Raw genomic sequence first — 16,296 nt, 5'->3', positions numbered from 1 at the left:
TCCACTGTACAGCAACACTAAGGGGTTGATTTACTAAAACTGGAGAGTGCAAAATCTGGTGAAGCTCTACATAGAAACCAATCAGCTTCCTGGTTTTATTGCCAAAGATTCATTGAACAAGCTGAAGTTAGAAGCTGATTGGCTACTATGCACAGCTGCACCAGATTTTGCACTCTCCAGTTTTAGTAAATCAATCCCTAAGACTGGGATTGGGAGGAGAAGGACTTTGGGGCCAATCAAGTGATAGTTCAGACCTTCAGAGAATAGTGAGCGTCTCAGGTGCATGTGGGAAGCTAGTTACAGTCTGAAGATGAACAGGGCACGTGCCACAAGACGAATAGGTAGGCCAGGTAGTTAAAACATACATGTAATCTATCTAAGATCAAGTATTTCAATAAAGTATACCTAAAGGCAAAACTTTCTTTTACATTTGAATAGAATGGTGATTGGTTAGAACTACAGTCATTTTTTTGTTGTTGTCTGTGTCCCTGATAGGGAGAGTCATTCTCTCTGTCAAATCACGAATGTCAAGGAAAATGAACGGTAGGGTAAATTCAAATTTTGAATTGCCACCAAAACAGAAGAGGAGAAATATTCCAATGGGGACAAGTTTCCCATGACAACTGTTTAAGAGATAATGTCTCTTACATTGGAAAAATATCTCACTGTTGCATCTACAGGACAGAAAGTGATGGGAAATCTCTCTGATGAGAAACTGACATTGGTTTTAAGCCACTCCTACTCTATCCGAAATACAAGAAAATGTTTTGATTTTAGATATATTTATTTTATTGGTAGTAAAAGGAAGGATGCACTTAAGAGTTTTAGTTATGATTTTAGCTGTCTATTAAAGTAGAAGTCAACCCAATATGTATTACGTTATTTTTGGAGTACGAAAAGGTAAAACTCAACAAGGAGATTTCCCCTCAATTCCTGTTCTGGTGACTGGTGCCTAGACTGGAAGGGAAATGAACACAATACGAAAACAAAATAATTGTGTCAAATACTTACCATAATTTTTTCCTGGCAACAATTTGCGGCAGCATATTACCACACATATACTGCCATGTTAGCGCCAGGAAAATGGAAAATTGTATCAAACACTTTTTTCCTTTCCTGGCGATAATCCATGGCAGCATACACGTGGTAGTATCCTGCCTTGCTGGGTCTGGAAAAACATTTTTAAACTTTTTATGTAACCTGTCTTCCTTTTTGGGGATTTCTCTTCACTTTTTGTCATTACTGGAAGCAAGTTAAAATCGTTTCAATGGAAACACCAAGAGCTATAAAAACTTGACAGAAGTTTTAAACCTTTCCCACTCCATCCAAAACTATGAAACAAAGTTGGGTCAATTTCTACCTTAAATGATTAGAGTGCCTTTGAAATTTAAGATAGAAAAATCAAATATTAGACCATCAATGAAGACCATTAGATGATTAATGAAGGTTTCAAGAAAGGACCTGCTTTGAGCTCAATACCAGAAAGTATGTGTACAAATAAAGGAAATTGCAAAGGACGTAGTTTTAAGGAACTCACAGAAAGAATGCATTGCAATTATGACTTTATCCGTGTATTCCTCAGTTAGGCAGTCATAAGCCAGTCTCACAGGCAAGATTTCTAGGGTTGTCTTCTCTTTGGGACAAAACCATACACCTAGCACAGTGACCTTTGCTTGTGTTCACCAAGTAAACAGGAGAAAATCTGAAACAGCAGGACTTTGGATGATTTCAGTATAGCTCTAAAAGGACAGGAAATTAAAGGGAGATGGTTCATATTTTCAAACCTAGTGATTTTCCCAGATGTATCGGGGGCACTGAGATGTCAAAAGTGAACTTATTTGTTAATATCTATTGTACATGACTTGATTCCTTTTCTTGTGTTCCAGTTCAACAGGTGCATTACCTCCCAGCTCATCAAGTGGTTCAGCAACTTCCGAGAGTTCTACTACATCCAGATGGAGAAGTATGCCAGACAAGCCATCAATGATGGGGTGACCAGCACTGATGAACTGTCCATCACTCGGGACTGTGAGCTCTACCGAGCCCTCAACATGCACTACAACAAAGCCAATGACTTTGAGGTACGTGTCATTCTTGTACACCACCTACATTACCACATCTCATGCTATACAACAAATTCTTTATGGTTTCTAATTAGAATTGGTCAGGCCCTATACACTGTATGTGCAGACTATGAAATGGCCACATTAATCCTAGTGATGATCTATCCATGTATAAGCCGCTTCTAGCTTCTCGCGCAAACTGATATATAGAACACGATGGAAGATTCTGTCATGAAAAGACTACCAGAGAGTGTAATTGGCTCAATAATGGTCATTATTATTGACATCCAGCTTGATATGGGTATCAGAACCTACCTGGATAGCTCAAAACTATCACTTTGGTTGGACAACTGTAGAGCTGACCACAGCAGAAAGGTAGAAGTCTCCCTGTGTTATGCTATTTAAAGGCTTTCAATGGAGTTGATTTACTAAAGACAAGCAGAAAGTTAATTTTGCAAGGGAAGTTTCACATTGCAAGGGAATTTACCCCAGAGCTTAGTGAATGTTGTGAGATTTGACTTTGCAGAGAATACTCAATCATGTGCAAGGAAAATAAAAAAGCAATATTATTGCTTGCACATGATTGGATGATGGAAGTCACTAGAGCTTCAACTCATTCACTAAGCTCTGAGGGAAATTCGCTTGCAGTCTATTTGCCTTTAGTAAGTCAATACCAATATGTCAACTGTCCAATTTCCCTTGTATGTTAGTTTTGTGATCATTAAAGTATGTATATAGCCAAAACTTTCTTTTCATTTTGGGTAGAATAGGTCAGGTGTTTTGTTTTGTTTATGTCCCACCGATGATATTTCAGCTCACTTCCTGTTCTGAAGACATAGGCAGAACTGAGAGGAAATCCTTTCAAAGTATGAAGAAATTTCCACCTGAACAGGTGTTTTTTCTTGTTTTCGGCTACCTGCATTCCATTGAAGAGATCTCACTTTCAGTCCTATAGACATCACAGGAAGTGAGCGAAAATCTTTCCAAAGTGAAGGAAATACCCCCTTAATCAGTTGTCCCCATTAGAAGATTTCCACTCTATTCCTGTTCTGGTGACAACTGAAAACTTTGGATTTACCCTCACTCTCTGTCTCAGTGACCATGGTTGCCAGAAGACACTAATGGCTATTAAAAACAGACACAAGTTCTAACCCCTAATCAGTCTTTCCAGGAAAAAAAGGTTTTTGGCTTTAGACCCCTTTAAAACTTACCCGCAGAAATGATGTGCTAAGATTGATGTCACTCTACATATTTAAATTATCACAAGCTTGCACCAGAATCATTGGTGCTGTGGGACAACTAGACTTATGCATGGGTAACATTGGATCAATACATTTCTTACAATTATCAAATTTAGGAATCATATGGTCTAATATCCTGATTATTTATTAAGTGTCAACTCTGAGAGGTGACGGTGTCATACACTCAGCCAATTATGGGCTAATTGGGGCTTAAACTAAAAATGGTCCTTGAGTTGAGATGTTTTAGTGTACAGCCCTCAGCTACTCACAGGGGTCAGTTTGTACTGTTCATTCTAGGTCTGTTAAAAGCTTCTATGGCAATATATGGATTTCCGATAAAGAGGAACAGCTATTTGCTATGGGAATGAGGTCACATAATTTTCCTGTGTATAGGGGCTAGCAATAACCACCGATCAATTTGTAGCTACTTAAATAGCCAGAAGCTACGTCTGTCATAGACAGTGTAGCTGCACTTCTGTATCTGGCCAGGAACCCCAACCAGTAAGGAACTTTATGCTAGGCCAAATGTTTCAAACAGTACCAAGGAAAATAGGAGCCATCACACAATGACCAGTATACTGAAAAATGCAAGTTACCCCCTGCATTAGTTTCCAGTGTTTTTTCTTGCCCTTACCAAGCCTTGTCAGGGCTGTACTTAAAAATTAACGCATGAGTAACAGCAGCCATTGCTGGTTTCTGAATCACAGCTCTGGAACAAGCCTGAAAGTTAGAATGAAAGTTAAGCAAGCCATAGATTATACGATTTTCTTTCCTTCCCCCTCGGGTGGAAAGAATGAAAATAGCTCAATTCCCACATCAACAAAGTCAGTGTTAATGGGGAAATCACTCCCGCAGCACTATTGTGTTCTGCCGGCAGGGAGCCCTCCTGTGCCGGCAGCACACAATAGCTCTGTGGGTGGCTATAACTAGTGCAAGTGATCGCATGTAAAAAGTCCGACAGACTGGTTGTACTGAAGTTGATCGATGGATCGACTTCAGTACAACCAACCTACCCATAGATGGACCGAATCTCAGCTGATCCCTGGTGAACCAGTCGAGGTTCGATCCATCTATGGCCAGCTTAAGATTGAAAAGTAAAATTACTGATTTGCATCCTTCAGAAAGTAATAAAGTCATTGAATTAGCATGCCAGCCAGGCAACTAGCATTTTCTGGGGGACCACAACCTCAATATTACCTTTGTGCTGGCTTTGCCTTGGCTAACTTTTTCGAATGTCATCAATACTCCAAGAGTTAAGGTGCTTTAGAGCAGGAACTAAAGTCCCAGACTGGGCAGGCTCGCAGTTTGTTGCAGAAGGGACACCCAGTGTCTCTTCTGCAATAAAATAAGCCTACGTGCCTGCTTGCAGTCTTCTTTTAAATGTACATTTCAAATGCTCAGTTTACATTCTGGCACTGCACCTGTGTGTCCTGGGATGACTGAACCCCTGCGCTTGTGCAGCCAAGGAAGAATACCACAGCCTGGCACCTAGTAGAAGCCAGGAAAAAGATGCCAGCACCAGCAAAGGAACTTGGACCAAGAAAGGACAGGCAAGCGTCAGAAAAGCTCCTCCACCTAAATGATGCAACTACCTCTGAAAAGCTGACAGTATGTTCTTGGGAACAGATTATCAATTAGAAAACTTTAATCATTTTAAGGTATACATAATTTTATTTAATACAGGTGCTTATAGAGCGCCATCAATTTACGCAGCGCTTTACATATATATTGTACATTCACATCAATCTCTAACCCTCAAGGAGCTTACAATCTTCATACATACACATACTAGAGCCAATTTAGACAGGAGACAATAAACCTATAATACAAAAAATGATCACTGCCCCGGTCTATAACTGGCTTTTACAGCAAGGAACACATGGATGGGCACACATGTCAAAAAGAAAAGAAAGTTCCCAGCTCAACTTGCCAGCCAGCTTACTTACAACCGAATTAATCTGTCTAACAGTATACGTTAAAAACGGGTTTAGTTAGCACACATTTGCAAATACATACGTAAGCCACAGAGCCACATCACAGCATCCTGATAATCTGTGGTCCTAACTCTACAAATTTTGAGAGCCCCCATAGTAGAGGCACATGCATTTAATGGATAGACCAAGGCCAGGTGAACCTGAGGGAGCCCACCCCTCCTTAAAGGTACAGGAGCGCACTGGAATAAACCAGAGACAATAAACCTACCAGCATGTCTTTGGAGTGTAGGAGAAACCCAGAGTACTCAGAGGGAACCCACGCAGGCACAGGGAGAACAGGCAAACTGCAGGAAGCTAGTGCTGTGGTTGAGATTGGAACCAACAACCCTAGTGCTGCTAGGCGGAAGTGCTAACCACTTAGCCACTTAATCATTTTAAGATACTGTATGCACTATTCCAACAGATGGTAAAAAATCATTTTCCAGAGATCACCACAATAGTAGATATAAATATCTGACTTTAATATCCTCTTAGTGGACCTGAACAACCCGTCTCTTATATTACATATGTGGCGGCACGTCACATTGGGTTCATGCTCTTGTTCAGCTGAGGGCGACTGATCTGTGCCTGCTGATTACGGCATTAACCTTCCTCCTTATTCCTAGTGCAAGGAATAAAAATCGGCAGCTAATGATGAAATTGGAGACGGAGGGTTTTTTAGCAAACCGAGCATTTGCCATATTTAGCCTCGTCCCTTTCCTTGCAGACACAATTTGCTGATCTTTCAACGTGATTAAAGCTGGAGAGGAGACTGTTTCTGTAAAATCACCGGCATGCTCTTCAGATGCTTCTTTTACCCCAGCGTGCTTTTCAAACGCACTTGACTTTCACTTCCACTGACGATATAGGTTAAGGACCAGAGATGATTAAGCAGTGAACTTGTCCCGTCATAAACCGTGTCAGTGACTTGCCATTCCCTGTAGTGTGCCCTGCGTCAGGCAGTTAAAAGCAAAGTCACATTAGATGTAGGGGAAGATTTTGGCCTTGTCATTTAAGCGGTAGCCTTATGGCCAATACCCAGCGGTGCTTACTGTGCTAGAATACAATGGCTCCCATTATTCTCTGCTGATGACCAAAATTTTATACATTTACATTTTGACATGGGGGGAGGTGGGATAAGAAATGCAAAGTAATTCAATGCGGAATTCTGTTTTACAGCAAGTACATAAGGACCTTGTTTGTTTTGGAGATTTTAGATATTTAAAAAAAAAATAGGAATTTATTTAAACAGTGTGCAAATGGCAGCAGTATGCTCTGGACAACCAATGAAAATGTAGCTTTTGGGAAGGGACTTAATAAAGCTGATATATGTCTGCTTGCTATAAGTTACTGCACACCAGTGGGATTAAAGTTCAAGTTTAAGTCATTCTTTTTTTCTTTAATCAACATAAACGAAGTACCATTACAATAAAAAGCACTCTATGAATGGAGGAGACAGATTTTTTCATTCATCCTGTCCTCCATTCATAGAGTGCTTTTCATTCATCGTAGCTATAGTACAGCTTCTAAGAATGGAGGAGGGGGACCGAAAGGGCTAGAAAGGGTGGGTATAGTCAGTACTCTTGACAAGGGCCTGTGAGAGTTCCACCACACATATTAACCCATGCAGCACTGGATCATTACAGCTGCATGGGTATGGAGGGAGAAGCAGAGATGGTGTAAGCACCAAGGACACTTCCCATTAAATCCTGTGTGCTGATTTTTTTTTAAACCTTTTTTTTTTACTTTAAATTCGCCTTTAAGAAGTAATACACCAGCAGAATTTAGTTAAAAAAAATGTTAATTTCAGAGTATGGTACAAATTTTTTTATAGTTTTTTAATGGTTGGTGAGGTCACATTGATGATCAATTTCAACCATAGTGATGGGAAGATTCGAAGGAACATTTCTGCACAGCAAGATTCAGATTAGAAGAGGGAGGGGTAGCATTTTGAGCCTATTTTTATACATACATGGGTGCATACACCCAGGCAGGCCCTATGTTCTGTCATCCAGCACTGGACTCCTCCTGGATTAAATGGCACCCATTTCAATAACCCACTTCCCATGAGCCCATGCTTTCATGAACCCACTCCCTGGAGGGCCTAGGCAGAACCACTGCACAGAGCTGAGCTTATATGTTGCTATGTGAGCATCACTCTGCACAGTAGTAAGGACGACCCACCACCATCAATGGACCACAAGAGGAAGGACTCTGCTTGTCATGTGACTGGCTGGAAGACACCTGGATTTAAGGTATGTATCGTATGTATCCTGTATTATGTATGAGGCAGGGGTCTTCAGGGAAAGATTTGAGAGAGAACAGAGGGTAGGGAATGGCAAAGGCTGCAGCTGAGCTTTAAAGATAAGTTTAGGGAATAGGAAGCTAGTGCACATTACCAAGAAGCAGTGTGACGTTTCCCTTTACATTATTTTTTGCAATCACATCTTTACATGCTTTTTCACATATGTTTATAGGTTCTTCCTTTAGAGCAGTGGTCTCCAAACTGAGGCCTGGGGGCCTGATAGGGACCTTTGTTTGCCCATATCTGGCACTTGGGGCAATATTCCACCAACTGACACCAATGATGGGCCACCATTCATCTTATTGTTATGTTAGCAATGGGGCACTATTCCTCTCATTAAAACTAATGATGGGGCACTTATGCCTGGACATTTTTTACTCCCACTGGCCACAGTCCAGCCTGTCTAAAGACTGAAGGACAGTAAACTGGCCCTTTGCTTGGAATGTTTGGAGACCCCTGCTCTAGAGGTTATCTGTATCAGTCGCATACATATATACAGTAGGTCTCCTACATAAGAATGTTCAAGTTACAAACTTTCAAAGATGCAAACATGTGCATATCCAATCAAGTAAAGCTGTATGCACAAACTCAAAAACAACAAAAAAAATCCTGAGAGATTGCAGTACTAACACAGGCAATGTTAATGCAGCGATCTTTCCTGCTGGGCCTTTGCGTCCTCACAGGGGGGCTCCCCCCTCCAAAACACACTGATCAGTGCTCACAGCCATTGGCTGCAAATGCTGACTTTGTTGGACTTATGTACCTGCTCTCAGAATTGTTTGTATGTAGGGACTCACTGTACAGTATGTGTGTGTGTGTATATATATATATATATATATATATATATAATACATACACACACACAGTACACTATATATACACATAATATAAGAATTACCTGATAATATGCAATACATTAGTATAGGAGACGAACAGTGATTCTGAAGGTCCTAAAATTACTTTTCACAACTTGCTAAAAAGTTGGTCTATGATAACGATGTAAATATACCACATTACACACCTGCATAAAAATTTTGATTCAACCATAAGGAGTACCAATCCATATATTTGGGTTCCATGCAATTTTTATTCACTGTACATGGACTATAGATGTGGTAGTGTGATGGATGCACTAAAAGATGGAGTCACATTTTTATTGTGGTTGCAGCACTTTGTCATCTCATCATAGATAAAATATTTGGGCAGGGCAGTGTAATGTGTAGTGAAAATTACAGAAATCCACAGAAACCAATAGCTTCATAGCTATTTGCCTGACCTTACTGAATACGTATTTGTGTATGTATGTATTGGGGGTCTATGCTTGTCTTTAAAGTGGTTGTAAGCCTCTGAAATGAAAAATGAACAAAGCATATCTATCTATAGTGTGTACTTGTCTCACCCAAAATCACCTAGTGTGGCTTGCTCTCTCCTATCTTTGCTTGGTATGAGTCACTTCTGTCACTTATGAGGTCACCACAGAATCTCAGGAGATGGCCCCGCCAGCACAACAAGGTGATTGACAACTTCAGCTGTGCACGTATCCCTATGAGACTGTGCAGAGAAGGGGTTCCATTCCCTCCACTCCAGGTCTTAGATTACCCTCATCTCTTTTCACTGTGTTGTACAGTAGGTGACCTCAGATCCCCGCCCCCTGCCTCTGGAAGCTCAGAAATGCTGTGTAAACTGTGTAGTTTGAATAGCTGTAGAGAGGAGAGGGCTGCAGATAAACAGGTACAGCTTATGTAGGAGGACTTGCTTCACCTCCATGTATCACTCCAGTCACTTCCCTGGGTATATGTAAAAGTTTTCAACCACTTTAACACACTCCTAGGGAAATCTGCTGTTTTAAAGTTACAGAATTGCCATAGAAGCAAAAATGTAGGAGCAAGAAAGGTCAAAGCTTGGGCCACAGCCACGCCTCTGAAGTTCTGAAGATCCCACCCCAGGCCACAATATTTTTTAGGATTTAATTTGTGGATTTGCTCTCTCAGTTCTACCCACCTATAATATTACAAATAATAATCAACAGAAATCTTTAATTAACTCCACCTGTAGAGGTTACGAAAGTTCAAAGTCATCTCAGTCCTGCTTGTGGTATCCTTTCCTATTCAATAATATATTTCACTCTTATAACTTCTTCATTGTCTCTTCGATGGTCACTGATTACAGTGACAGGCCAAGCGGTCAGTTTGTCCTCTTTGTTTTAACGTCATTCATTACGCCTGTGTCTCCCTCTTGCCATCCTTCTTTATTTCACATCATTGGCTCCATCTGAAGCCCTGTGAGATCCACTTTAAACCTCCTTACTCAACGTCTATTAGTTCTACCATATCGTGACCTTTTTTCAACATCCTTAAAGAAAAAGATACAGTGTAACATTGCTTTACTTTCCTTATTGTCCTTTGTTGAGCCGAACAAAGCCTTTTCCACAGTGGCTATAGCCCATAATTATACAGCTTTCAATAGCAGTGTCTTGGCACATATCAAAGTTCAGAGGAGCCTTTGGAATAAAAAAGATGTTTTGTGGCAGCCTAGGGAGGGTCTCATCTTTCCTTCAGAAAATAGTTCAAGGCTCTTCTGTCAAGCTTCCCTACTTAGAGCTTTCTCTCCTCCTGCTTCATAAAGTTTAAAGGGGATTCAGTGGAGTCCTGTGATCTCTTTCCTTTGAAAGATTGTGCACAGAGCAGGCCTTTGACTTCAAGAGTTCACAGATTCCATGTCTTTAGGTATCATATGTCTGACCTTATCAGTTACTCCATTTAATGTAGGAGAAAAAGTCCCAGCGCTTTGTGTCGCTCTGTTTTGCATCTGTGAAATGATTTGGTGAAAGGAGCGTCCTTTTTAATACACCATTTCTGGCTGTAACCTACCCTGTGGATCTTTTGGAGAGAGGGACAGAGAAAAAGTGCTGTCTTGTGTCTTGTCTACGGATGATTTCACAGGCAGAATACAATTATGCAATAACAGAACCCCATACAAAACAAACTTATTTTTTTCCTTCCCCGTCTTCCCACCTCTGTTTGATACTTCGGCTGCTTCGGGGATTGCTTTTCCCCTCCTGTGCAGACAACAGCCAACCCATCCTGCTTGGGCAGCAGTAGGCTTTCCCTTGCTGTGACCTACCCTTAAGGCCCTGGTAATTAATTGTCCTTTGGAGATGGGGAAAGTTCAAAGGCAGTGTGCACGGGTGATGCTCATTGTCTGACATTCACATCCCCTTCATTGCACATAAAGGTTATCAATAGGCCTAGCATGGGCTTATTTCTCACAGCTGCTAATGATTAATATGGCTTTCAGGGCAGAAATCAATTTTATTCTCCAGTTTTGTTTAGGAAAGGGGGGGGGGTCACTTTTAACACGGCTGACAATTGTTGATGCTGAGTGTTTTGAGTGATCACACTTCTTTAACTATAGAGGCCATGGAGTAAATTTTTTTCCCAAAAATCTCATGAAGAACAATTGTTCTAATTTAGACATTCAGATCTTAAAATTATTGTTTGCATAGAGTATAATATATAGTACATCTTCTAAATGCTTAAGGGGGTCATAAAAAAGGGGGCAGTGGAAAATCTAGATCTTGTGTATTAAAAAGGAAAGGTAACAGACCTTGTAGCAACTAATCTGATTCTTATTTTTGTTTTCAAAAATGGAAAATATATGTCAGTTGGAAATGGATTGGTGGTTTTGGATGAAACATGATTGTGTTTTGCAGGACGTTGAGATTATTTTTGCTAATCATAAGTTTAAGTAAGTCTATGCTGAGAGACACTTGAGGGCTATGATTGCCGGTTTCCTTTTGAAGATGTTAGCTGTTAAGTTAATATACTCCCCAACTGGGTTCAATGAGGTTGGAGTCACTAACATGGAATAAGTATGCATTTCTGTAAACTCAAGAGTATACTCAGATGCCTTTTTGAATGCCTGTCCCAGGTGAAGGGCACAAAGTTTTGAAGCATGAGGTTAGGATTTGCAGATTTAGACGTAGCAATGGCAACCTCTATTATGCCTTAGGCCAAGGTTTCTCAACCATAGTTCCATAGAACCCTAGGGTTCCTCCAGAGGTTTCAAGGGTTATCTTGAGCAATGTGCATTCCCTGCCTCTCAGATAAGTTCCAAGTGACCACAATGATTTTTTTTAGCTATGTGTAAGTGGGTAATTCTTCTCACTGACCACAAGTGTAAGGAGCATTTTTCCCACTGACTATCACACTAATGTATCATGAGTTGTAAGTGTAGTAATTTTTAGCCGAGGTTCCCTAAGACTAGATGGTTATTTAAAGGGTTCCTTTGTGTTGAAAAAGATCGAAAAAGGCTGGCTTAGACACACGGATGTCTAAATGTACCTAATTGTGCATGTGGCTGCCAGACAGAATTCACAAGTGCCCATCCTTGGCTGTCATTGTTGAAGGCAGATATCAGTTGTTACTAACATTTCAATGGCCACTTCAAGGGTGGCAAAGTAGCTAGTGGTTATCACTGCCAGCAACGAGGTCCTTGGTTGGAATCTTTGCCAGGACATGCATTGGAGTTTACATGTTGTCCCTGTGTTTATGTGAGTTTTCTCCCTCACTCTAAAGACATGCTGGTAGGCTTCTGTCTAAATTGGGCCCTAGTATGTGATTGTAAATTAGCTATAAATATGTGTTATCACATTCTTTATGCCAGCCCCAAGCCCAAGCAGATTTTCAGTTTGTCTTGATCATGGTGCCAGAGAGCTGGCCCATAGAATCACCAGGAGTCAGATATGACTGAACAGATATATACATATAAGCAGGTACCCACACTGTGTCTAGGGGTCAACATAGAGTCAGCAAATAGTTACAATATTCATTCATGGTACTGTTTGTCTGTTAAGTGATAGAGAAAGGCTTAAGCTCTATTAATATTTTTATAATCTAATCATATTTTTTTTTCTTCGTTCAACTTGATTACCCCATCCATGCATATGATGTGGATGGGGGGATTTCTCCTGCTGTGCTATTGTACTACAGCATGGAGCCTTCCCCAAATACATTGATCAGTGCTGCTGGCTATAGCTGGTGGCACTTATCGTTGGGGAAAAAACCCAACAGGCTGGTTGTACAGAAGTTGATCGGTAGATCAACTTCTGTACAACCACCTGCACATACATGAATTGAAATTTCGGTCCCAGCTGAACTAAATTTCAATCCATGTATAGCCACCCTTACTATGATGAAGTTAAATTTCTCGATGCATCTACAACTCTCTGGAAACCTGAACAAAGTGTATCCAGAAAACATTAAAGGAGATTCTTTTTCAGGGAAAATGTAAATGTGTATGATTGTAGACCCTTGTAAAGTCTCAGCTATACTAGTCCTATATACTTTACCTAAAACTCCAAGTTTGAGGTGAGCACTCATGCATACAGTGCCTGGCAGTTGATAAGTAACGTGACTTTTACCTTTCCTGCCTTACAAGATTATTTTGCTAATTAGAAGGTATATTCTGTATGGCATTTTATTTAATTGGAGGAAATCCTATCACTGCCAGATAGAATAGATGTGTAATGTGATATTATTATTTTGCAGCTATATGGTTATATTGTTCCTATCAGAGTGACAGAATTTCTGCCTGCTAATTAAGATGGTAGTCCAATATTTTACATATGTGTAACCCATTTTTAAAAGAGATGATGAATATTATAAGCCTTACAGCAACACTAAGTCCGATGTAACTTTTTCCTGAGCTTGAGTGATTTGGATTCCAGAGTTTTATAGTTAGAGATATATGGTTTAAGCATATCCAAACCCAGGAACAAGAATATAATATATTGAAGTTTACCAGTCCAGTTTCACCTGGGGATCTTACCAATAACTAATTCTCTGTCTTAGAATGACAATGCTTACTCACTGTACTGTTATCTACAGAAAATCACTAGGAAAGCACTACAGAACACCTCTTTCTTTCTCCATAACATAGGTGGAAGTGTTCTGTAGTCCCTAAAGATGACTGGGAACAATGTTACCGATATCAATGCAGCACAGGCAGTCTCAGGAGGTTATCAGCTGATGTAACTTCTGGATCAACAGATATTTCTGTACTTATTGAAACAGATATAGCAAAAAAAAAACACTTTCTTTAAAGGAGTTTTAGGGTTTAAGTACACTTTAAAGGGTTAGTTCACCTATACTGTACACTTCCTGTATCAATGACACATTGTGTTACTAGTAGGCATTGAGAAACATTCTTAGTGAGGAAAATACTGTAAGAAATACACAACACATGCTCTAACCCTTCTCTATTCTCTGTTTTCCATTCACTTTCTGCTCCAGTGAAAGTGGGACTGGATATGAGGACATCTCCCCAATGGAGCACAGCAATAAAAATCTTATAGAGGTTCTAACCCATCCACATTCTCTCAAAAGGTTTTGCCTGAAACTTTTTTAAGACTTTTAAGTCAGTATTAAACAAAAAAGCCCCTAAAGTTTGCATTGCAACTGCATTTTAATGGGCTATTTTATTCTTTATTTTCTCCTGTTGACCTGTTGCTTTTTAACAGAGCAAGCTGTCCAGCAAAAAAGACAGTTAGAGGGTTTTGACAAGCCATTTAACACGGACAGGGGTGCTTACAATTGTCAGCTTTTATTTATTTGTGGAAAACCTTAATCCCAAAAGAAAAAAAAAGTTGCTGTAACTACTTAAAAAGTGTTAGCTAATTTGATAACCAAGTCCATCTAAATCTGCTAGTGCATCTAACACTATCCTCTCTATGGGTTGACAATGCTGCTGTCCAAAGGTGTCTCTGTTGCTTCTCCATCCAGAGTAGAGAAAACCTAAGATAGGAAGTGTGGCATTGGCTGGATCACCAGTTGACAATAAAGGAAAATAGCCTAAAAAAGGAAAATGTACGCAGCCGCCACATCTAACATGTTTGGTAAGCTACTTCAAATGGATACTTCACTAGGTGAATCCTTATACCTTTACGGGCACTATGAAGACCTTCACACCTCAGAAATGGAGACTCCTTAATTACAGGGGGTCCCAACCAGCTTTATAGTGTAGAGCACTAGCAGACTTTCCGTATCACAGTCCAAAGCATGGAACTTCCCAGACTCCAATTCAAATGTAAACTCAAAGTGTAGTGCCAGACAAGGTCATTTTCAGATTTTCAAGCCAGTCAAATGATGCTTAGATTCTTCTTCCTCTTCTGATCGTCTCTGCTGATGGCCCATACAAAATGCAGAGAGCTGCACTGATATTTTCGAGTGTTCTTCTGACCAATGAGTTGAGTAAGCTGCATTAAACCCCAAGGTTAGTATAGTCCAACTCTAGCTGTTTGGTAGCTCCCAACACAGATGTAGCACTCCAACAGGTCTCTCACAAAACTCCTACTCCCCTCCTAGGGCCATGCATGTATAAGGATTCACCTAGCGAAGTAGCTTTTTAAGAGACGGTATCCTCTTATATACTTGCAGCTTTGTGACATCAGTTGTTTAGGGATTCTGCGCGGTTTGATCTTACATACGGTGTTTGGTAAGCTGTAATATGTATGTTTTTGTTTTAGGGTTTAATACCACTTTAACTGGGTTAATAAAGATATGATAATCAATTCCCATAAACTCCTGGAGTTTTAAAGAGGAAGATGAAACAAACTCCTCTGAGCAGTGCAGGAGGGAAAATTCTCCCTGACACAACAAGTGCAGATGGATCAATTCCCTGAATTGATTTTTTAACTGGCTGTATGAACAGCAAAGGGACATTTCCCAAACTAGAGGGGAAAGGGGAACAATTATTGTTGAGTAACAAGAAAATTTCAAGCATGCCATGGAGTAGAAACATGGGTAGTAGGAAAGGCAAACAATTTGGGCCCATGAACTAAGGTGTGCCCAGCCCTGACCCTAACTCAGTGTTGGGAGTGAGTACCTGTCAAAACCAGGTACCCTCTCACCCCTTTCCCCCAAAATAATGCCAAATGTGGCAGTGGGGGGGGGGGGGGAGGATACAAACAAGTGGAATTTCCCCTTTGGAGTGAAGTTGTGCTTTAAAACCAACTCTGAGAAGAGTTACAATGATCCATAAATATGTCATTAAATGTATGAACTGGTGTCAGCAACTTCCTCTGCACATCAAAGCTCAAGACGGGGAGAAAAAGAGAAGCAGGCCAAGGAGCCAATCAGTGTGCTTCTTCTCCTTTCACTCTCCAGTCATTGGCTGGGAGAGACTGAACCTGTGTGTGTTACTGAACTATGGCAGAAAAAAGATCAGGTCTCCTGCCCAGCCAGGGAGGGCTGTACTGTGTGGCAGAGCTGTGTAAATCTCAGGACTTGATGGACAGAAATACAAACCCTTTGGCAGTTAAAACAGCTCCCTAATAATCAATGTATCTGTGTATTTTACTAACTGCCTGGAGTTAAATGTTAACATTAGTGGAAGTAACCAGTCAACTAGTGTATAGAAAGCTTTAGGCTCTAAGCATGTTGATTGCGATGTGTATACACCAGTAACGTTGAGATCTCTGTCAGCTGCTTGACTGATGTGCTTGAGCAATTTGACCTCTCGGTCGCCGGTGTCACTCTCCTGCAAGAGACTGCAAGGTGTTAAATGGCTTTGGAAAACTGTCCGAACCTCAGAGAGATTGGCATGGAGAAGATGCTATGGTTCCTTAATAGAAAGCTTGGTGGATTTGTCAGCAGAGTCCCAAGAGCTAACAAGCTTGTCCACCACTAAACACCAGACGTGACAACTGTCCATCC

General features: G+C 40.6%; 1 protein-coding gene across 1 annotated transcript in view; it reads left to right on the top strand.

Moving 5' to 3' along the window:
- PROX1 (prospero homeobox 1) overlaps window positions 1-16,296 on the top strand; it is a 111,483-nt gene that overhangs the window by 62,140 nt on the left and 33,047 nt on the right. The window contains exon 4 of the mRNA XM_089677775.1: window positions 1,887-2,081. Coding sequence (XP_089533901.1) covers window positions 1,887-2,081 — 195 coding nt within the window. The remainder of the gene's footprint in view (window positions 1-1,886; window positions 2,082-16,296) is intronic.

This window comes from Staurois parvus, unplaced genomic scaffold (assembly GCF_062004578.1).
Source record: "Staurois parvus isolate SC_StPar_1 unplaced genomic scaffold, SC_StPar_1.0 ptg000192l, whole genome shotgun sequence".
Classification (NCBI taxonomy): Eukaryota; Metazoa; Chordata; class Amphibia; order Anura; family Ranidae; genus Staurois; species Staurois parvus.
This window is presented reverse-complemented; position numbering and strand designations above follow the sequence as displayed.